The sequence below is a fragment of the Melopsittacus undulatus genome, chromosome 7 (assembly GCF_012275295.1).
Source record: "Melopsittacus undulatus isolate bMelUnd1 chromosome 7, bMelUnd1.mat.Z, whole genome shotgun sequence".
In the NCBI taxonomy this organism is placed as follows: Eukaryota; Metazoa; Chordata; class Aves; order Psittaciformes; family Psittaculidae; genus Melopsittacus; species Melopsittacus undulatus.
This window is the reverse complement of record NC_047533.1, coordinates 13,156,396-13,180,739: the sequence shown is the minus strand read 5'-3', so window position 1 is coordinate 13,180,739 and position 24,344 is coordinate 13,156,396. Positions and strand designations below refer to the sequence as shown.

At 40.3% G+C, this 24,344-nt stretch overlaps 1 protein-coding gene across 2 annotated transcripts in view; it reads left to right on the top strand.

Annotated features, from left to right (window-relative positions):
- STK32B (serine/threonine kinase 32B) overlaps window positions 1-24,344 on the top strand; it is a 170,703-nt gene that overhangs the window by 85,827 nt on the left and 60,532 nt on the right. For both annotated transcript variants that reach the window (XM_005148496.3, XM_031048464.1), the window contains one exon: window positions 677-850. In XM_005148496.3, coding sequence (XP_005148553.1) covers window positions 677-850 — 174 coding nt within the window. The remainder of the gene's footprint in view (window positions 1-676; window positions 851-24,344) is intronic.

Sequence of the window (24,344 nt, the reverse complement as noted above, 5' to 3'; positions counted from 1 at the left end):
TATTCAACAGTCAGTTCTGGGAAAGTGTCCAGAAGAATTCAGTCAGCAACCATGAGGACCCTGTCATATTATAAGATGGAAATTGCAGACTGAAAAATATGTATTGTTAGGCAATAAAATTATACTTTTATTTCGTATTGAATTTAGAGCTACACTGCAAGCTGGAGAAAGTACTCAGCTAATAGAACATTGTGTATTTTTATTGAATCTGGAAAATACCCCTGGGACATCAGCTCTCTATCCTGCCAGGATACTTTCCATAGGCATGGACCTACAGTTGTACATGTGCGAATACCAAGTATGTTTTCAAGGCCTTCCATTTTATTGATGTTATTTAGCAAGTTATTTTGTCAGCTGAATAAGTATATGGCTATTTAAAAATGCAAAAACCTGAAAGGTACTGTAAACACTGGCTTAAACATTCAGGTATTAGCCTATGGTTAAAATAAGATAGTAGTACAACAGCAGTTCAAGCTCTTCTTGCCTTGAATATGCAAAGTCCCACTACAGTCAAAGTCTGGTTGCAGGACTGAACAACAGAACTGAGAAATCAGTGTATGCCTTTTGAGCAAATCATGGACTTACCATGAACAGATCTACTTTCTAAGAGCTACCCCAGCGCACAGCTGTGGCTGTGTCACCAGCCTGAAATCTCAGCTGTATCTCTTTCTTACAGGTATTCCTTTCAAGATGAAGAAGATATGTTCATGGTGGTTGATCTCTTGCTTGGAGGCGATCTGCGTTACCATTTGCAGCAGAACGTCCACTTTAATGAAGGAACTATTAAGCTGTACATTTGTGAGCTGGCGCTTTCTTTGGATTATTTGCAGAGATACCACATCATTCACAGGTGAGTGAATTTCATTTGAGGGACACGCTGCTTTCTTTTAGCAGAGCAGAGGAATTTTATCACATATGTGATCACACAGTTCTGTTTGTTGAACACCTCTGAAAAGTTTTCATTGTTATCCAAGAGTGGAATTTGGCTCTGAAGAGTGTTTTCTTTCTGTTAGCAGATATTCGGTAAATCCATATCCTTCCTATACTACCCTTTTCTTGTTCTGATCTCCTACTATGATGCCTGTTTTTAACTATAGTCTTTAAACAGTAAATACAACCCATAACAACATCCTAGCTGCTTTTAATTAAGTTTTAGTTCTCCAGTGCCCCATTTTTCCTGAACACAAAAATGTTGTAATCCAGTGCAACAACTTCACACAACATCAGGGAACAGTCACAAAGCCAAGGACTGAGAATAAGGAAAGATTTGTTTACTTGCAGAATCTGCATGAAGGTCAGAAGGAGTAAGAGAGATAATAAAATAAGAGAAATAGTAGAAATAAATAAGAACAGTGCTAAATTGTGCATCCTTTTTGCACTTCTTATATACAACAATCTGTTATTTTTACTGCCTTACAGCTGGCAACCATAATATTCATTTCAAAAAGGTGTCAAGCATCAGGGCCTGTTTTCCTTAAACAATCTGACATTTTAACTGAAGCAGCAGGGTAACGTCTCTTTTTGTGTTAACACAGCAGCTGTGAAACTATAAAATTATGGGTAAGAGCCTCTGTTTTACTCATTTCAGGATAAATTCAGGGTATTCCTTCCTGATTTGCAGTTTTCTGACTACAAAAAATAGACAGGTTTTTGTGTTAGCAAAGCTGGATGTGAGTTTTAGACACCAAACTAAACTAAGCTGTGCCATAGATCTTCCCGTGTCCACTATAAACAAGTTCCTTCAAATACATTGACAGTTTTCATTCCATCCACCCACCAGAGCTGCCTCACAACTTTGCAATTAAGAGCAAATATAAAGTATGATCTGATTTTAAAGGGTGGGGAGGGTCCATATGAAATCTCTCTGGTTTGAAGTGCTGTGGTAGATGGGTGTTCTGCATTATTGAACCTGTGGAAGACAAAATCCAGCTAACAGTGAAACAGTTGTTTTGCTTGCAATTAAAACTCACACAAGCATTGCAAGCAATTTCTCAATTCTTATATCTTTAGCACACTGTTGTTATTTTAGTATATTTCCATGTATTTTGCATATGTTTTCTTTTGTCAGTGAATGTTTTAAAAGTGGAGCTCAGAATTTCATCTGACCTTTGTTTCTATGCCTTAAGGAGTGTTCTCGGTGAAAAGCAAATTGATGAGCATTTTTCTCACCCTCACTTTAATGATGAGACTTTTAATGCAAATTGGCTGTCAAAACATTCATGAGACAACCCAGTTCATAATCAAAACTTGCATTTTGCTACAAGCATGCTATTTACAAATGTTTCACAAAAGAAGCCCGTGAAAGGTGGCAGATGTCTTGAGAGAATGAAGGACTGGATTGAAATCATTGTGGTTGCTTATAGTTTTTTGTGACAACATCTGCATTGCAGTGACCCAACTGTGAAACTGGGCAAAACACTTTGTTCTTTTCTGTGTTACTTAATCACGACTAGTAAGCACTTGATTTTACTTAATTGTCTCTTTTGTGCTGGTTGTAGTATAAAGTAATAGCACTGTCTTCAACACTTCTTGGTTTGCACCAACTCAGAGGTTCTGGAGCTGGTTCTTAGCTCCACTTGAGGGCAAGTTCTGGGATTGGTTTTTGCTTTCACTCTACACCAAAAGCTTTTACAAAACCAAATGTGGCAAAATACCTATTTCTTTGCCTCTGGCAGATCTCATGGGCTGTTTAGCTAGGATTACTTTTTAGGATGCAAAGGATCTTGTTCTAGACTCTGCTGTGTTATAGAAGTGATGTTCATTCTGAGGCTGGCAGATCTGAGATCAGAGCATGTCTTTCCCAATTCATCTCTTTCTGCCCATACCACCCAAAACTGTGGCAAGAGGAGCATTCTCCCACCAATTACCATAAAATCCCAAATGATCCAGATGCCAATGAACACGTTATTTAGCCAGGAGAGCCCCAGCACATTCTGCTTTCTGCCTCACCACCACCTGGAACAGCACTCTATGGGATGGGTCTTCAGCTGCCATAAATCTCCGTAGCATGGCAATGCTGATTCAAACTGGCCCAGAAGCTGAGCCAACAGTGATGAACATTGAGGAGATATGTGGCCATTACTTAATCACTGCAAACACACCATCTTGATTGGAGAGGAAACAAGTAGAACTCATTAGTGCTTATATTTCATGGTAGCAGACCTCTGCAATATCAATGTGACCATGTGCTTCCAGTCAGCATTCACACACTAACCTTTAAAACTGTATTAGATCTTTCATTTTTAAATGAATGCATCAGAAGCAAAAGGGAAAAATAGGGTTAGTGAATCACAGAATCATTGAGAGAGCCCATTACTAAATTTTGTCTGGGCTACAAAGAAAGAACACTTGAATGATTCATCAGACTGGGTAGGTGTATTTTCAGATTGCAGTATTATAAAGAGACAAATATATGATGTGTGAGTCAGGAACTTAACTCCTCCTCAATATTTACAGATGTGTATGAAATGTGTTCAGGTTTCCATTGCTATTGTATCTGGTGACATGACAGAATGTTTTTTAAGATGAACCTGCAGCTCCAGGAGTTTGCTGTAAAAGGAAGTGATAATGAAAGGGACTGGAATTATCAGGCATCTACGAGCGGATGTAGAAGTGTTCAGATTAGTGCCATGCTAGTTCCATTGCAAGATGCCTTGCAATGCCTCTGTGTTTGCTGATGCGGTTAGCGTTGTGTACTTTGAATGTTTCTATAATCTCAGCAATAGAAGTATTGTTTCTGTAGGGACAAGTTTAAACATAAGTAGAGTAAAAACCACTACTGTTCTGGTGTGCTTATGAAACTTGTAATTTTATTAATCACACCCATGTATATAAAAATCATACCTTTATTTGTCAAGCACAACCCTGCAATAGTGGATTTATTTATTATGGCACAAAAATGAATGCTGCACTGTGTGTCTTGTTTGCAGCTCTATTCCAAATGTTTGCATTTACATAATTCTTCAGCCAGAGTTATAAAAACTTTAAAAATAAAAGCTAGAAGTTTAAAGCTATGATTTGAAGATTATTCTGGGCAAATTCTTCACTTAACTTACACAACAGCTAATTTAATATCTCCAAATTGTTGGTCACAGGTAATGGCTACATCACAAAACCTTATTTCCTCACAGCCTTGCTGTAGAAATATTTTATTCACATTTATTAAATGAAAAATAATTATTTGAAAGCTGGATGAGCAGTGTTTATTTGTAGGCCTTCAGATCCAGTACACATAGGAAGGCTTCTGACAGCTCATATCATCTCATTCATCTTCAAATGTTGGATTAAATCTGTCTTTCTGCTGTTTTAAGACAGTATGACTAAACACATTCTTTCCAGTTCTGCTTGTATAATACCAATGAATAATATGTTGGACAAAAGTTTTCCCATCAAAGGCTGAATAAACTTAGCCATGAGTAACTCAACCTCCTCCTTTCACAAATGTTGCTCTTCATACATTTCAATGAAACCACCTGCTTCCCCACCAAAGTAGGCTGCCTATTTTCATTCAGCTTTGGTGTTATCTCTCCCAGGATGCTCTTGCAGCTAGAGCCTTGGCTTGGTGTAACACTGGTCTGGCAGTGCTGCTGCTGCTGCCCAACTAACAGGCGTGTGATGATAAAATCACATTTTCTCTTTCTAAGAGGGCAAGTGTTAACTGCATTGCCCTTACAACTTTTCATTGTTGTTTGGCTCTGCCGGTTTTCATCTGCTCAGAAAGAAGGCTGGATGTGGCAGATGTCTGGAAAGGGAATTGCAGTAACCTTCCAGCACAATTTTAGGATACTGGACTAGCTCTTGGATCTGCATGCCCAGGGCATTTTTATTTCAGTAGGGTTTTTTTTAACATATATGTGTATGTATACATATAAACATATGATTTTTTTGTTTGAAGTACAATATGAGTGGAATTGGTCTGGCTTGGTGGGTCTGCACTGTGACTACTGTGATCAGTGTTGTTTTCCATTCCTGCAAGTTCTTCCAATGGAGAGTAGCTCCAGGAGTTATTCCAGCTCTGAACAGCTACTTAGCTGTGGGGCAGAGTGTGAAAAAGCTAATGGAAGGTGGTGACAAATAGAGTATTAAATTTTCCTCTGCCTGTTGATCCACTGTAGTGTAATGGTGGGTTGCTGCTATCAGCTAGACAAGATGTACTCCTCGTTCAGCACTGCTAGGCTGGGCTATGGTGTAGAAAATGCCTGTTTGTTCATTACCATTGAGCTTTTCAAGGTGTCCAGCAGTCTGGTGAAATAACATCATGTCTAAATGATTAAACTCTTGTTTAAAATGGGGTTTTCTAGTTTCATCCATGGCATCATATACCAAAAGAACAAGGTGTAATTTAAAATGTTCCTTTTGTACTGTCCACTTAGTATGCAAGCAGCAAATATGTTTGGAAATTATTTGAAAATAGAGAATTTGCACTTTTTTCAAAGGTATCACAGGCAGAATAGTCCCAAACTGAGATTTACCAGACATACTAAAAGGACACAATTCCTTATGGATTTCAGCTCATGCTAGTATTCTTTTTCATGCTGGTAAGCATGTACAGATGAAGAAAAAAAATGTAGTAGAGTCTGAAGTAGATGAGATAAAAAAAACCAACCATAGTATGTCTGCTATCCATAAGCACTACCAAAGATCATGACAGGTGAAGAGGCCAATCCGTTGATTTTTCTTTATTTGTCTTCCCATGTCTCATCCACGTCATTGTATTATGTTCTTTAAACAAGAGCAAGCCCACATTATTTCCAAGGACAAAATGAAGGAACTGAGCAATTAGTTATGTAAGAGAAGCAAATTAGAAAACATATCAAAACCAGCCAAAAAAGAGACACCATGCAAACCACAAAGCAGAAGAAACCTGCTGAATGCTTATGAACCAGCAACTGAGCAAAAGGAAAGTGATTTACAAATTCTAAGCACAAAAATATTCAATTTTCAGTTGTGTCCTGAAAAAAAGAATTAGGTACCACAAGATCTGAATATGCAGAGAACAAGTCTTTTCAAAGTTCAGCTTTTGAACAGAGTTCTCTGCCTACAAGAACAAATTAATTTTGCCACTGTTTAGAAAGAGTGAAACAAGAAGTTATCTGATACATAAGATGACACATTGCAATTAAATTAACTTGGTTTGGAAGCACAGTGAGACTTCAGTATCCAGAGACTAGACTACTAATGAAGTAAAACTGTGTTTGGGAAGAGACACAGGGAACACTCTGAGATGCATGATGCCCCATCAGGTACTCCAGTCCTGCCACTGGCACAGATGTAACCTTTTACTGTAGGCAGTGTGCTTCCCCTTCATCACTCAGGTGAAATGCCAAACCCTGCACACCCTCACTCCTTTCACACCCCATTGCTGAGACATCCTCCTTGCAGTCAGCAGGGGATTGCTTGGTTCCTTACAGTTTTCAGACAAAGTTGCCCCTTGGCCCTTTCTTTCATCTTCCTTCTTCTCATTATTGCAAAGTTGCAGGAATACTCTTACATGAAATATTTTGTTTAGCCAAGGAAAACTCATCTCACAAGCGCAACATCATGCAAAATTTAGGTGTCAAATCAGTGTTAGGAGAGGGAAGATCTGAACTGTAGACTGAGCTTGGCCAACTATCTTGCATTAAGTTAAACCCTTCTAGTGGTGAAAGATAGCCTAAATTAAGCCCTCCTAAATGTTTGTTTAAGCTTTGTACAGCTCTAGAAAACAAGTGTCCTTCACTGAAAAAAAAATCTGTGAATATACTTGGTTTTCCTATTGCTTGAATTTGTAAAACTTAACTTTTCTTCCAGCTGCATGTTGTACACTCATTTATGTCTAGAAGAAAAGTTAAATCTTATAAATTCTTCCATAACACAGCTAGGAAGAATCGCAAACAATTTTATCCAGACTGTAATTTTTACACAGACTTAAAGGTTTTCCTGAATTCTTCCTCATCTCACTGTCATTTAGCTGCAAGCATCAAAATAAACATGAAAAATCTTTTTCCTAAAACTCTTAAATCACCATGCCATCATAAGGGCATTGTGGACTTATATGTGCCTGACTTGCTCCTACTAGCTGTAGCTCCATACTCCTCACTGCCAGAAAACATAGCTCTCTCAAATCTAGATAAAGCATTTCCATAGAGGGAAACAGCACTTCATGATGTTCAAGGCTAAGCACACAGGAAAAGAAAACAGTGTAGAGAAACTGAGACCCAGGCACATTCAGACTCTACCATTTGAGGAGATACAAACCTTTCTGAAAACTGGTGACAAAAGCTGCTAGGGAATAGCATTTCCAGAGCCTGCTACAGTGTGTGTAATAGCCAGCATCCTAGAGATGCCAGCAGGTCTACTGGTGCCTGAGCTCAGCACACTCTTTTCTGTGAAGTGTGTTCAAAAGCAACATACAAAGTCCATATAGATATTATACACCAGTTTGCTCATTCCAGGCTCTGCATTTCCCACTTTCCAGTCACTGTTGCCTTTTTCATCTTCATCTGTCTTCCAGAGGCTTTTCTTAAAGCCCATCTTTACATTTATTCTGAGTTTATAACTTTCCCCTGATTTGCTTCTAGATCCTGCAAAGTGCATCCCCACCTAAATCAGATGCTGTCACCTGTCTGTGTTACTGTTTATCACCTCCCACTGTTTACCATCTCTTTACATTTTTCAATAATAATTACAGAATCACAGAATCACAGAATCCTGAGGGTTGGAAGGGACCTTGAAAGATCATCTAGTCCAACCCCCCTGCAAGAGCAGGGTAACCTAGAGTACATCACACAGGAACTTGTCCAGGCGGGCCTTGAATATCTCCAACATAGGAGACTCCACAACCACCCTGGGCAACCTGTTCCAGTGCTCTGTCACTCTTACAGGAAAGAAGTTCTTCCTGATGTTCACATGGAACCTCCTATGCTCCAGTTTACACCCATTGCCCCTTGATCTGTCACTGGATATCACTGAGAAAAGCCTAGCTCCATCATCCTGACACCCACCCTTTACATATTTGTAAACACTGATGAGGTCACCCCTCAGTCTCCTCTTCTCCAAGCTAAAGAGACCCAGCTCCCTCAGCCTCTCCTCATAAGGGAGGTGTTCCACTCCCTTCATCATCTTTGTGGCTCTGTGCTGGACTCTTTCAAGCAATTCCCTGTCATTTTTGAACTGAGGGGCCCAGAATTGACCTCCAGCCAGATTCTGAACCATTGACCACAACTCTCTGCCTTCTTCCTTTCAACCAGTTCTTGATCCACCTCACTACCTGATCATCAAGCCCACACTTCCTTAGCTTATCTATGAGGATGCTGTGGGAGGCAGTATCAAATGCCTTACTGAAATCAAGAAAAACCACATCTACCGCTCTACCATCATCCCTCCACCTAGTCACTTCCTCATAGAAGGTTGTAAGGTTGGTCAAACATGACTTCCCCCTGGTAAAACCATGCTGGCTGTTCTTAATGACCCCCTCATCCTTGATATGTCTAGAGATGGCGTCAAGAATAAGTTGTTCCATCACCTTTCCAGGGATGGAGGAAAGGCTGGCCGGTCTGTAATTACCTGAGTTCTCCTTCTTGCCCTTCTTATAGACTGGTGTAACATTTGCCATCCTCCAATCCTCAGGCACCTCTCCCGTTTCCTACAACTTACCAAAGATGATGGAGAGTGGCCTAGCAATGACCTCTGCCAGCTCCTTCAGCACCCGTGGGTGTATTACATCTGAACCCATTGATTTATAGATGTCCAGATTGCTCAGCTGATCCCTAACCCAATCCTCATCTACCAAAGCAAACTCCTCCTTTGTCCTGACTCCTTCTGGGGCTACAGGAATCTGGGGCCCCTGGGGAGAGTCTGCAGGAGTAAAGACAGAGGCAAAGAAGGCATTCAGCACCTCTGTCTTCTTTATATTCTCTGTCTCCAGGGCACCCACCTCATTCAGCAGTGGGCCTATATTGCCTCTTGTGTTAGTTTTATTCGCTATGTATTTGAAGAAGCCCTTTCTATTGTCCTTAACCCAACTAGCAAGATTAAGTTCCAAGGAAGCCTTAGCTGTCCTAATTGCCTCCCTACATCCTCTAACAACTGTCCCATATTCCTCCCAAGTGGCTAGCCCCTGCTTCCATAATCCATATATTCTCTTTTTCCACATGAGTTTGCCCAGCAGTTACCTTTACATTAACCTACCTTTTAGAAAGTCTTATTCAAGTAGTATTCAGGGCACATGATATGTATTAAATATTACATATCACTCATCTCCATGATTCTGCACTATATTGATGGATAACAATATTCAATGCTTTCCTTCCTTCCTTCCCCTGCTCCTCAGTATTGAAATTTTGATCATGAATAATTTTCTGAGATTTAGACACTGAAACAGAAGATGCTGACAGAACTGAAGCAGAGCTCTATATTCAAGATTATCTCAGGTCTCCATTCACAAATCTGATCTGGTTTATGCTAGCTTTCTGCTTTAATATATTGCTAGTTTCTTTGTGGCCAATGTGGTGTGTTATCAACGCTTTCTTCTTTTCACAGAAGTCCATTACAAATTTCTTTGTGTTGTTTTACAGATGCAAGTGATTTTAGTACAGGCATCTGCTCCCAATTTATATATACAGCAAAGACTATTGTATTAATAGTATGTTGATATTGTAATTCTTAATATAGTAAGAGTATTTATAATGACATTTAAATAATTTTGAATAGGTAATTAAAATGATCAGGCACTCTATCTAGAGAGGCATAACAGTATCCTCAGTACTAATTGCCTGTCTCATATGGCACTGCCAGGTTTACTCTGCTTTTGTGACCCTCCACTCCCACCTGCCATGCCAGGGTAGTGCTGGTTTCCCAACCTCCCAGTGCTAGTTGGGAGTGGAGGAGAGGCTGAACAAAAGCTCCTCTCACCAGCAAGATCAAATTAGCAATGAAGTCTTAAGCAACAGGGTAGAGAACAAGAGCTAACCCTTTTGACAAATATTCTTTTTTGCAAAGCTTCAGTATCAATCTTATATTAAAAGTATTCTGATATGTTTGCATCTTGGAAATTTCACAGCATTGTGACTCTATGCAGACATATTCTCTCCCTGAAGTGTCAGATTTGTATGCAGTGTGCTTGAGTCATTTTTGTGTTTGCAGTCAGTGAAGAAATTTAAAATCTTTGATTAAAGTACATAGATGGAGAAAGGAGATATGCAAAAAGTCTGTAAACTTCAGGCTTAGCAAAGCATAAACCAACAGTAGCATATGGAAAATTGCTTTCTTCTCCTCTTTCTGCTTTAATGGTTGCAAACTTTTTTCAGCTTGGATGAGCAATATTTACATAAAGTATTCTATCATTCCCTTGGAGATTTCCTTCCAATGTAAGTTTTGTTTTAATATATGACAAAATAACAAAGACTTAAGGGACAAAGAATGTGTTTACATTATTTCTTCATGACTTGCATGAGTTTTATATCTCAGGAATTAAGTAGATTTTCCATGGTGTGGTAGAAGGCATTTCATTAAAGATATTGCAATTTAAGCTTCCTTCATGCCTTGGATGAGATGTGGTTTCCTTTCTACAGTTTTTGATCTAACAGATACACAGAGGGATGAGAAAGAGGAGTTACAACACTGGTCATCTGACAGAGTTTCATCTTTCAAAACAAATCAACTGGTGGGCAGGGACTCTAATTAAGAAGCAGGTTGCCACGAGGCTTGTTCTGCTGAAGTGAGACTTCATTCTTATTTCTGCTGCGTTTATTATCTTCATCCTTTTTCCAGGAGCTCCTCAGGGGCTTCTCCTCCCTCGGGGTTATTTTCAAACATATCTATATCTCTGTAAACTTCAGTCCCAACTACTCTGGATAAGTTTTACAGAGGAGAGAGAATAACAGCTCAAAGCTTTGATGCTGTGTGACAGACTTCTACTGACTTCTCCCAGCATGTGTACACACAGTTTCCATTCGTCCCCAGGGGAATTTCCCACTGACCCAGTGAGGATAATTGCACTTCCCTGCAGCAAAGCAGACAAGGCAAGCAGTTGTGATGTTCTTGCACACAACTTTTCCGCACTGTCAGCAAAGAAAGACCTTAAAACATGGTGCTAAACTTGGAACTTGCATGGTGGGAACACAGCTTGCTAAGCAGTACACTTTCAATGAAGCAACGTTTATTAAATTAGATTGTGGTGAGTTTGATCATTCTTTACACTGATAAGCAAAATCGTCCTGACAGCCAGACTAACAAGAATGAATAATAACCTCTTTCCAGTGGCTACCAGGTTTTATTCATCCATTTATCTGTTCATCTTGCTGCAAACATGAAACTTCAGTACAATTCTGAAGGCAGAGGAGTTGCTTTCTAGTCTAATGGAAAAACAATACAAGGCTGGAGCCTCCGTTAGTATTTTTTCTTTCACAGTCACTATTCCGTGTCTAATCATGTTATAAGTCACATAGCTCATTTCAGTGGTAATTTTATTGCACATTTCACACTTTGGGTTTTGTTTTTAGATTTTAGGGTTTAATTATGAGCATAGGTGCTTTAACGATAAATGTGAGTTTCTTACAATAAAATTGAGGGCCCTCTTTCTATAAAAAGATACTGTCTTTACTCTGTTGTCAGGTTAAGTTCAGACTGTAAGCATTTTGAGGTTCAAACCATATTCTTCTCTGGCTTTATTTAGCCCCCAAACTTCATTAGTTTCTAATAAAAGCCAACACTGCTTAAAATCTCATCTTTCTCTGTAGCTGTTATCATTCAATGTCAAATGATGCACAATGAAACTGGAATGGTAAAAGACTCCATGAATGTTAAAAAACACTACAAGAAAAATAGCAACACAGAAAAATAACAGTTTTTTAACAGTGTTAGAAAAACAAACTGGTCAGACAGGCTTACACTGAGCTCAAAATGCCTGGACCATAAGTCCACAATTTGGGCCTGAAGTGAATGTGGCTGGTATTTCAGCCAGCTGAGCAACTACACTTTGGAGAGCCAATAGCATAGCAAGTTAAAAATAAACTGATGGTAAGATAGATAGATTTGAAGATATGAATTAAAGAAAGGACATCATCTCCCTGTGCAAAGTATGGAGGAGATGTGCAGAGGGGCATGAGGAGGGCTGAAGAAGAAGCCAGGGAGTGCAAAGCGTGGCATGGACAAAGGAAAGCTGCTGTGGAGAGGGGCAGACCATAAAAGCCAAAATGAGGACTGAGCAGAGAGTGGAGAATGTGGGAGAGAAGTTGGGGGTGGGAAACGCGAGACTGTGTGATAACAGAGGAAATAGGGGGTCGGTTTTAAGTATGTCTCTCTTGGTCATAGAATCATAGAATCATAGAATAGTTAGGATTGGAAAAGACCTCAAGATCATCTAGTTCCAACCCCCCTGCCATGGGCAGGGACACCTCACACTAAACCATATCACCCAAGGCTTCATCCAACCTGGTCTTGAACACCACCAGGGATGGAGCATTCACAACCTCCCTGGGCAACCCATTCCAGTACCTCACCATCCTAACAGTAAAGAATTTCTTCCTTATATCCAGTCTAAACCTCTGCTGTTTAAGATTCAACCCGTTACCACTTGTCCTATCACTACAGTCCCTAATGTATAGTCCCTCACTAGCATCCCTGTAGGCACCCTTCAAATACTGGAAAGCTGTTCTGAGGTCTCCATGCAGCCTTCTCTTCTCCAGGCTGAACAGCCCCAACTTTCTCAGCCTGTCTTCATACAGGAGGTGCTCCAGTCCCCTGATCATCCTCATGGCCTCCTCTGGACTTGTTCTAACAGTTCCATGTCCTTTTTATGTTGAGGACACCAGAACTGCACACAATACTCCAAGTGAGGTCTCACAAGAGCAGAGTAGAGGGGCAGGATCACCTCCTTTGACCTGCTGGTCATGCTCCTTTTGATGCAGCCCAGGGTACGGTTGGCTTTCTTGGGCTGTGAGTGCACATTGCTGACTCATGTTCATTTTCTCATTGACTAACATCCCCAAGTCCTTCTCCGCAGGACTACCATGAATTTCCTTTTTGCCCAACCTGTAGCTGTGCCTGGGATTGCTCCCACCCAGGTGTGGGACCTTGCACTTGGCATGGTTAAACTTCATGAGGTTGGCATCAGCCCAACTCACAAGTGTGTCAAGGTCCCTCTGAATGGCATTCCTTCCCTCTAGCGTATCAATAGAACCACACAGCTTGGTGTCATCGGCAAGCTTGCCGAGGGCACACTCAATCCCACTGTCCATGTCACCGACAAAGATGTTGAACAAGACCAGTCCCAACACCGATCCCTGAGGGACACCACTCATTACTTGTCTCCAGCTGGACATTGAGCTGTTGACCACAACTCTTTGCATGTGGCCATCCAGCCAGTTCTTTATTCACCCAGTGGTCCACCTATCAAATTGATGTCTCTCCAATTTAGAGACAAGGATGTCGTGTGGGACAGTGTCGAACACTTTGCACAAGTCCAGGTAGATGACATCAACTGCTCCACCCCTGTCCATCATTTCTGTAGCCCCGTCATAGAAGGCCACCAAATCTGTCAGGCAGGATTTTCCCCTCATAAAGCCAAGCACCTTGTTGTTTTTCATGTGCCCTAGCATGCCTTCCAGGAGAATCTGCTCCCAGATTTTGCCAGGCACAGAGGTGAGACTGACTGGTCTGTAATTCCCTGGGTCATCCATTTTCCCCTTCTTGAAAATGGGGGTTATATTTCCCTTTTTCCAGTCAGCAGGAACTTCACCTGTCTGCCATGATTTTTCAAATATGATGGCCAGTGGCTTTGCAAATTCATTCATCAGCTCCTTCAGGACCCGCGGATGGATTTCATCAGGTCCCATGGACTTGTGTACATTCAGGTTCTTAAGATGGTCTCGAACCAGATCCTCATGTACAGTGGGGACAAGGTCTGGGTTTTACAGTTCCTGTGTTCGCCTTCCAAGAGTTGGGTGGTGCGGTCAGAGGCTTTGCCAGTGAAGACTGAGGCAAAGAAGCCATTCAGAACCTCAGTCTTCTCCAAGTCCTGTGTAGCCAGTTCTCCTGAAGGTTTCCGGAAGGAGCCTACATTGTCAGGGTCAAACATTTTTATTCACCAACTGTGGAAAACTTTGCAGAGAGTTCTTCAGATAATTAATACACTGGCAGAAAAAATACTCTAATACTCTCTCTCTGTGCTCCTAAAACAGGTGTTGATGTGGGGCAATGCAGTTTTAGATTTGTTACGTTATTCCCTCAAGTTGCTACAGAAATTATGATATGGTCCTCTAAAAATATTGGATCAATAGATCTACTCAACAAGTGTCAGAGGTCTATTCTGAAAGCAAGTCAATAATTAATAACAATTACTTATATTGTCCTCAGCAAGATTTGCTGAGTTGAAAACCTATTGCCAGAATGCTGCATTTCTCAGCTTTTATTCTAATTAAATGTATTAGTTGCCTGGAGTTCTGCCTTTAAAATCTACAGAGACTCGAACTTGCCTCTTTGAGGTGCTGCAGGACTTTCTCCTGATGGTGCTCCTTCAGGGCTTTTCTGCAAACCTACTGAGCCACAGAAACACTTTGCAGATGGACCCCAATGTAAACACATGCACTTACATGTACAGAGAGTTGAACACTAATTAAAGCTTATTTCCCTGAGTCCCAGAGTACTTTACTGTTGAAACTACGAATTATTAGCTTATAGGTAAATATATCCATTTCCAGTCAAAAGTCTTTAATCCTATAATTATTGTTTAATATTTCCTTTTGGAAGACACAGTCTCAAAAAAGAGTAGCATATGAGATACAAAGCTGAGAAATTAAATTATTAAGACTTAGTTGTCTAGATTTTTGAACATATGCATCAAACCAGTCTAACTCTTTAGTTAATGGGTAGAATGGTGCTGCTCAGTCATTGCCTGCTTTTCCCTCCCAAGAAATACTTGGTCACCAGTTTCCTTATATCAGAGAAGTCTTTGTCTCCCTGAGATGAAATGTGGCTCCAGTTGTACAAAAGCAGCTCTGTGTAGCAGTGCCAGGTTCCCTGGATGCCACAAGCAGCTGGGTTTGTGGTGGCTACTGTCTGCAGGAAAGCGAGGAACCCCTGGGATCCCTCTTAACATCCCCCTCTTAACCTCAGACATCCCCCTCTTAATCTGGACAGAATATCATACAAAGCCTTCACTGCTTTCATGCTGCAGACAAGGAGGATGTTTTATTTGATGGCAGCAACTAAAAATATCCTTAAGCATGCAAGGTATTTTAACTACAGCACAATTTATCACGTATGAAGGATTACGTTCTTCGTGGTGTGAGGTGACGTCAAACAAGACAATGAGCACCGGAAGCGTGACTCCTGCAAGAGGCTTAGAAATACCTGCCTGTGCTTCTGTGATAACACATTACAATAGCTCGACTCGAGAACACCCCCAGTTGTTTTTATAATTTTGCACAGCACACAAAGTGTTTCTTATGTCTTTAAAAACTTCTTGCACAGTTCACCAAGACCTAAATAAGGAGTCTGTATTTTTTTTTATTTGACAGTCTAAGCAAATAGATACCTATCCAACACAGCCAACACAACCTAAAAAGCTCATCCAGAAATAGACAATCTGAATGGTTCTTTACACTCCAATGATCATGTCATTTATACATCCATTGACCATGAATGGGAATATTGCCACCTAATTCACAGTGGAATCTAGTCCAATGATCTTAATCTGAGAGTTGAATCCCTTCTCTATTTTCCATTGAACAAGTAGTAAGGATAATATTTTCAATAGAATCAGATACTGTAGCAGAAGTTGCTCTGCAGAGAGTCTACTTTAAACACACCTTCATCTGTATTATATTCTTGCCTAGCAATCTTAAACAGGACACTGTTACTACAGTATGTGGACTCAAGTAATATTGCCAGTCTTTCATTCCTTATCCAGGTTCATTAAGAGCAGTTGGAATTCTTTGCTGCTTGCTTCAAAGCAATATGTTATTGACAGCTTTTATAATAGGGACACTTCTTAAAAAGGTGGTGTATTGGAACATTAGTTGTAGTTTGGGTTAGATGTAGCCTGCCAAGTCTCATCTATCTTAAACAGCAACCTGCAGGATGGCACGTATTTATTGGTCTCTGAGTTTCTTTGTTTTTTCTTAAAAGCATCCAAGTTATTTTTAGAAACAATTTATTACATTCCTTTCTAGGATAGGTGAGACTGGAGGTAGACAGGTGTCATGAGACTTCTGTTTAAAACATTAAAGATTGTGTGGAGAGAGCAAATGCAACATAAAATCAGATATTCCCTCCTCTGTTTTATAGAACAAATCTATTTGTTGGATTTCACAAGAAGACCTACCAGCTGCTACTGGCATTCTGGTGGTAGCAGGTCCAATTTCTTAATCATTTATCAAATACAATTTTCTTTTCCAAGCACAGACTTTGCACCTCCCTTCCTCATCTACTGCAGCTAAATTTTGCATATACTAAGTCAGTAAGACCATCCAGAAGGGGAAGCATACACAGAACATCAAAGCTCACTTGACTGTGAAACATACTCAGCCTTCTCTCAGTGATATGTCCTGGTTGTGTGTATTAGGGGGTCTGAGGTGGTCAATTTGAGGAATAAAGACCCAAATATTTATACCCATGGTTCTCATTTCATGAACATGACACAACAGGAGTTAATGGCAGTGGTGAGGGAGATGGAGAATCTGACATTCATGCTAGCATTTGGGGTTTCAGATCAGAGTGAACAAGACAGCGCTGCTGATTTCTATTTGCTGGTCTACAGCCCTTGTCCGTGCTATGTGTACTGCTGAAACTTGGGCCAGCAGAAAATGTCCCTAATGGGAAGATTCGCTGCTGCAATGAAGGGATGACTGTCCAGGCACTAGCTGAAAATCTGAAACCTTTGGAAGTTGCTGTCACCTTTGCTGGCCCGCACGTGAAGTTCACCATGCTGAGCTGTATTTTAACTGCCAGCCACATTGGCTGTAATTAATTGAACTATGGTATGGATGAAGGAGACATTATTAAACAATGTGATATTATTGTGGAGGCTCCTGTTTTAACAGGCATCTGACAAACTTTTACATATGGAAGTTAGTAGGACTTTTTAAGGCAAATTGTAGGAATAAGATACAGTAATATCTTAGCACAGCACAAAGAGTGGCTAAGCACAAGTGTATGTTGTACATTTTGTATATTTTCAGTTGAAAATGGAATATATTGGTTTATATTTTGTTTTTGAGTTTGTCTGGTAAGCTGAGCAAACTCAGGGATATGTGATGCATCTGAATGGATCTATTCTGTATTTCATGCAGTGAAGAACAAAGGAGCAGCTACATGAATTTCAGCCACTGCAGAACACCACACTTTCTGTGCTAGCTTTTTACAACAAAGCCAAACATGCTTCTCCATAACAATGCTCTCATGATTTATCTTTAGGCAGAGGACAAATGTCATCAATTTCTTCTCTCATTTAGTTTCACACATGGATTTCTGCCCGTGTAAACCGAAAGACGGCCTATTCCTTTTACTGGAAAGAGTCTGCTACTTGTGTAACTGCTGGCAGAGTACATGCTGAGTACATTCTCCCCCTTATTCCTAGCCAAAATCTCTCACATGGTATCATGGAAAGAAGCATCACCATTGTAATGTGTATGCTTTCTAGGTGGACCAGATAATTCTTTCCAAATGCCACACTCCAGTTAGCATCTAGTGAGTTGTGCATTCCTATGGTTATCAGGGATGTCACCTGTACTTGAAAGCTATGTAGTATGACTCTTGTACTGATACACACAGAAGGTCTCAGCAATACTTGATGCTACAACACAGAAAAGATCAAAGTCATCAGCTGGGAAATTATCAAAAAATTACTGCTATGTGGTGATTCTCATGATTCCTCTGTGTGATCTGGAGAAGCATTTGGCTGAAAAGACTTTTTACTTGAAATGTGGTGGGGTCCAAGGGCTGTAGTCATGTCTAGTGTTAGCATTAGAAAGCAGTTCTAGCAAAGGAAGTGGCACATTTGTCTTCACTTTGAGTCCTTCAGGCAAGATGGAAACTAACCATCGATTGCCTGCCAAGTTATTTGTGCTGTTAAATGTTCACTTGGAACAGAACTATTGTGTCCAGAAGTGAATCCTGGATAACATAGTCTGTGCTTTGTTATGTAAAAGCTCAGTTTACATGGTCACAGTGGTATCTTCCAATTCCAGTCTCTGAGACATTATACAATGCAACAGAGAGAAGACAAAGTACAGGTTCACATTCTCCTTTGGACATATGCTTTTATAGCATATAAGAATCTTCACCTATTTTTCGTGCTATTGCAGTATGCAATCAAGTCTGTGATACAGTCATATTGGATCTTCAGAAAGAACAGTGTAATTAAACATTCTGTGTTTAATATTTTAATCTTAATTTAGCATCTCTGCAAATTCAGGAGCCGAACCTAGCCAAAGAAGACTATCATCTGACTACATGTATCCAGACATGTGAAGTATAGGATTTGTGCTTTAAAAAGTTCATTTTCTTCAATCTGGAATAATAATATCTACTGCAACTATTTCTCTAACCTAAAATTGACAAATAAAGTGTTTCTGAAGACCACTGTCCATTCAGTCAAATGTAGATATCGTTACTGCCACCTATTGTTACAAGTAGAAAATTGAAGATAGTTTCATAATCACATTTCTCCAAATGGAAATAAAATTGGAAATAGCAAGCATGTTCCAGCTGAGGTATTTGTAAATAAGCATGTTCTGGTGCCTTCTTTGACAGCTTTATTTTCAGAGCTACATAAAATAGGCTTGTACAAGCGCTAAGAAAATCCAAGGTCTTCATGGACACCTAGTTAAAAAGAATACTAAACTAAAAAGGAATCAGAGGCACCCCAGAGCTTAGCATCACAGTAACAGATCTCTATACATCTCAGTACTGCAATCCCAAGCTTTGAGCCAGGTGTCCAGACACTCTTTAAAGGAACACAGGAAAAGGTAAGATCTTCAAAGGCCTTCACTAGTGAGGGCATTTTCACTTGTCAAAATTATTACAGCAGCTATATTTTGCATGCATACTAGAAAATGTTCTGTTGCCACACAGGTTGCCATACAGAAGGAAAAGACTCCAAAGTGTGATAAAGGACTGGATGATAGGATTCTGATTAGTATTGTATGAATGCATGCTAACAGATAATTAGTTGGAAGTAGTTACGGATTTTTTACCTCTGCATTAAAGCCCCAGGAGTAGGAATTGCTGGGAAAATGAAAGATTTCAAATAAAAGCGACAACTTTAAATCAGAAGACCCAATAGAAAGGTTTTTCTTGCCAGGCTTACTGACTGGCTGAGTACCGCGGGTTTGTGAATAATGCATCACAGACTGTATTAGAACAAAATTACATTTTTATGATTGGTGGTAAACACATTATTTGGGGTTTGCATGTATAGAATCTCCTCAAAGATGTTTCGGTTTTGTGGAATGATTTTCAGATCCTGAAACTCTTACTTGTTTCACACAGATTTCTCTGGAATTCTATTAACTTCTAGGTCTAGAAGTTGTCTTAATGATTCCCGTGGAATTTGAACATATGACTAAAGTATCATAAAACTGTTAAAACACTGTGATGAAACCAGGTTACGTTTCAAGTTGTAATGTTTGTTAGTCTGAGACTTTCTTGAAGGACAGATAATTTTTCTAAAACATCTGATATCTATCCATCAGCATACATTTATTTGAAAGAAATCACAGTTTTCTTGTGGAAGTTGGTGATTCTCAACTGTACCTGGTAAATCACTGCAAAACTACAGCTTTGGTTCCATGCCTTATTTCGAGTATGAAACACAGATTTTTTATTGCCCTGGATGGAAACAGGGCTGACTAAGTCAGTCCCACTGGACAGAACTTAGACCAATTAATATTTTATATTTTAGGCTTTTTGACATTTTAGACCAAAGCAGGACAGTAGAAGTGATGCCCTTTGACATTGTGAGTCCTTTGCGTATAACAGGCTCCAGAAAGTGCAAATGGAAATGGCTGAGTTGATGAAATGAATTATTGTACCCTTTGCTTCTCAGAAGATAAATTTATGCATGGACATCCTGGTGCAAAACAGCAGGTTTTTTTTTGCTTTCAAGCAGAATTAGTGGATCTCAGCTGTGCTGGAGTTTTCTTTTTTCTCAAGAGAGAAATAGCTAAAAATGTGCATACTTTTTGTTTATTCCTATAAATATCTCAGGTCAGCTACAGCCATGCAACAATAAATTAGCTGTGCAACTTGTCTCTGGTTGTCAGTTAATTAGCCCAAGTGTAAATATGTAAAGATCAGAACCAGCACATTAATTTTTCATCATCTCAATCACTTGTTTCTGCATTTACTGTCCACATCAGTAGTGGCTTTTATTAACAGACATTGTTTCCTCATTCCCATTTTAGTTAGACACCATGAAGTATGAAAGCTTATATAATTATCCTTATGGCTTGGCTGTCAGATGTGGTGCCTTGAGGAAACACCTCCAGATTTGTACAAACAGGCATCCACAAGATGTACTTTTCTTTACAGGTCTCTCATAGTCTAATACTACATCTTCTTTTCTAATTTCCAATTTTACTGAAGTCTTTAAATTTCAAAATTATAGTGATTCACAGGGTCATGACACAGCATTCATTAGAGCAGGAACGTAAGGCTCTGGGAGTCTTTTTATGAAAGGACAGTAAGTAAGTGGCAGCAATTACTGGTGAGATCTAAGTGAGGGGTATGTGAACTGGCAATCAGGGGTCTCAGGCAGTCAAAAGTCTTTAATTACTAGACATCTGATAGGAAATAGCAGTAAATAACCCTGAGATGCTTACTATGATTTTGTTTTCATATAATTGAACATTTCTTGAAACTAGGAAGGATGTTAGTAAGGAACAAAAAGCTAACAAGATAAATGAGTGATGCGGTGTTGAAAGGAAGAGAGGATGCATCAGACTTCATTAAGGCAGTTTCTTGAGCAGCCATTCTTGATAGGTACTCTGCACAGCTCAGTTCTGGAGAATGCATCATTTCTGTGCTGCCCTTACAGAAGGAAAACACCTCTGACCAAATTAATCTCTTGCCTGTATAGCATATATTGACTTTTCCTTCATCCAAAGCTTTAACAAATTTGCGATGAGAAAACCTCACTATGTATGTACTCACTTTCTTTTATACCTTATACACGTGTATTATTTGTGAATCTAAATATCACATAGGAAGGAAATAAAGTCCCTATCTGTGAAAATCAGAATTTATTCACCTTTCCATAATTAGGAGAAACCTCTTTATAACGTACATTATGGTTCACTTCAGTGCTCTGATACAGTGACAAGTCTCGTGTGAACTTGAATAACCCATAGCTGAAAGCTTTATTTCCCAACTCATTGCCATTTTTACAGCTGTTTAGAACTGCTATGCAGCTAATATGAATCTTAATAAAAATTGTCCAGAGATACTCATGCTACATTAGTTTATTATTATGTAGCAGGTATATATTTGTGATATAATATGAAACACTGGTGTGACTGACTAAATCTAAATAAATCCTAATAAAAAAAAAAGGCTCGCATCAGGTATATTTTGTAGTATATAAATGGGAGGAGTGGCTGACACACCAGAAGGCTGTGTTGCCATTCAGCGAGACCTTGAAAGAATGGAGAGTTGGGCAAGGAGAAACTTGATGAAATTCAACAAGAGCAAGTGTAGAGTCTTGCATCTGGGGAAGAACAACCCCATGTACCAGTACAGGTTGGGGGTTGACCTGCTGGAAAGTAGTGAAGGGGAAAGGGACCTGGGAGTCCTGGTGGACAGGAGGATGACCATGAGCCAGAAGTGTGCCCTTGTGGCCAAGAAGGCAAATGGCATCCTAGGGTGCATTAGAAAGGGTGTGGTTAATAGGGCAAGAGAGGTTCTCCTCCCCCTCTACTCTGCCTTGGTGAGGCCACATCTGGAATATTGTGTTCAGTTCTGGGCCCCAAGAAGGACAGGGAATTACTTGAAAGAGTCCAGCACAGAGCCACAAAGATGATGAAGGGAGTGGAACACCTCCCTTATGAGGAGAGGCTGAGGGAGCTGGGTCTCTTTAGCTTGGAGAAGAGGAGACTGAGGGGTGACCTCATCAGTGTTTACAAATATGTAAAGAGTGGGTGTCAGGATGATGGAGCTAGGCTTTTTTCAGTGATATCCAGTGACAGGACAAGGGGCAATGGGTGTAAACTGGAGCATAGGAGGTTCCATGTGAACATCAGGAAGAACTTCTTTACTGTAAGAGTGACAGAGCACTGGAACAGGTTGCCTAGGGAGGTTGTGGAGTCTCCTACATTGGAGATATTCAAGGCCCACCTGGACAAGTTCCTGTGTAATGTATTCCAGGTTTCCCTGCTCTTGCAGGGGGGTTGGACTAGATGATCTTTTGAGGTCCCTTCCAACCCTCAGGATTCTGTGATTCTATGATTCTGTGATATGCTGTAGTATATAAATATAGTATATATGAGGAAATAACTGAGAATAATTTAATATTTGAGACAGCCAGGTAACCTGAGTTTACCAGAATTATCCCTGCATGATTTCAGGTTGCTGTCCAGAAGTTGTTGCTTTTTTATTGTGATTTTTTTAATGGTAGCACGTCTTCTGAACTCCAGCAGTTGCATCTAATAGTCAATGCAGACTTCTGGTCTTCATACAGCATTGCCTGTATCCAAGAATACAACCAATATTCACTTTCAATCATGAGTGTTTGGACTATTTTGACAAAGAGAAGGCAAACGGGATTGTGAACATCACTGTAGGTTAAAAACTAGTAAATGTGACTTTCTGTGATCTTAGCATATTTTTTCCCCCAGTGAAAACAGTAACTTCAAATGCCTGTTTCTGCATAAGGCAAAAAAAGTAGTAAGATAAAATAACAGCTGCATAATTAGGGAAAAAGCCTTTAAACTCAGCATTTCAAGGTTTATCCTACAAAACATACACTTAGATTGTCACCACTAATGAGAAAAGAGTATGAGAAAAACTTTATTAGGGTTGAAACTATGCCTGCTGAAGCCAATGTGATCCTTCCATTGACTTCAAGGGCTTTTGCTGGATCTTGTTTCTTTTGCACCCTTATGAGAATCCAAAATCCATCTATTTTAATTTCTCTGTTGCGTATTTTGAAATGATCACTGAGAAAAAAAAACCCCATAACAGACTGCAAATGCATAGGCTACCTTAACTATGAGGCAATTAATTTTAGTGATGCACATGTAAATATGGGCTCACCACAGAATGAGTCAAGCATATCTTGTAACCCACTGAGTTTCATTTCAATTGGCTCTAGACATCACCACTCCCCCCAGAGGAGGTTCATTACAGGCTGTTATGGTGCATATAGAATCATAGAATAGTTAGGGTTGGAAAGGACCTCAAGATCATCTAGTTACAACCCCCCTGCCATGGGCAGGGACACCTCACACTAAACCAAGGCACCCAAGGCTTCATCCAACCTGGTCTTGAACACCACTAGGGATGGAGCATTCACAACCTCCCTGGGCAATCCATTCCAGTGCCTCACCACCCTAACAGTAAAGAATTTCTTCCTTAGATCCAGTCTAAACCTCTGCTGTTTAAGTTTCAACCCGTTACCCCTTGTCCTATCACTACAGTCCCTAATGAATAGTCCCTCCCCAGCATCCCTATAGGCCCCCTTCAGATACTGGAAGGCTGCTATGAGGTCTCCACGCAGCCTTCTCTTCTCCAGTCTGAACAGCCCCAACTTTCTCAGCCTGTCTTCATATGGGAGGTGCTCCAGTCCCCTGATCATCCTCGTGGCCTCCTCTGGACTTGTTCTAACAGTTCCATGTCCTTTTTATGTTGAGGACACCAGAACTGCACACAATACTTCAAGTGAGGTCTCACGAGAGCAGAGTAGAGGGGCAGGATCACCTCCTTCGACCTGCTGGTCATGCTCCTTTTGATGCAGCCCAGGATACGGTTGGCTTTCTGGGCTGTAAGAACCCACTGAAGCTGGCTCATGTTCATCTTCTCATTGACTAACATCCCCAAGTCCTTCTCCGCAGGACTACCATGAATTTCCTTTTTGCCCAACCTGTAGCTGTGCCTGGGATTGCTCCGACCCAGGTGTAGGACCTTGCACTTGGCATGGTTAAACTTCATGAGGTTGGCATCAGCCCACCTCACAAGTGTGTCAAGGTCCCTCTGAATGGCATTCCTTCCCTCTAGCGTATCAATAGAACCACACAGCTTGGTGTCATCGGCAAGCTTGCCGAGGGCACACTCAATCCCACTGTCCATGTCACCGACAAAGATGTTGAACAAGACCAGTCCCAACACCGATCCCTGAGGGACACCACTCGTTACTCATCTCCAGCTGCACA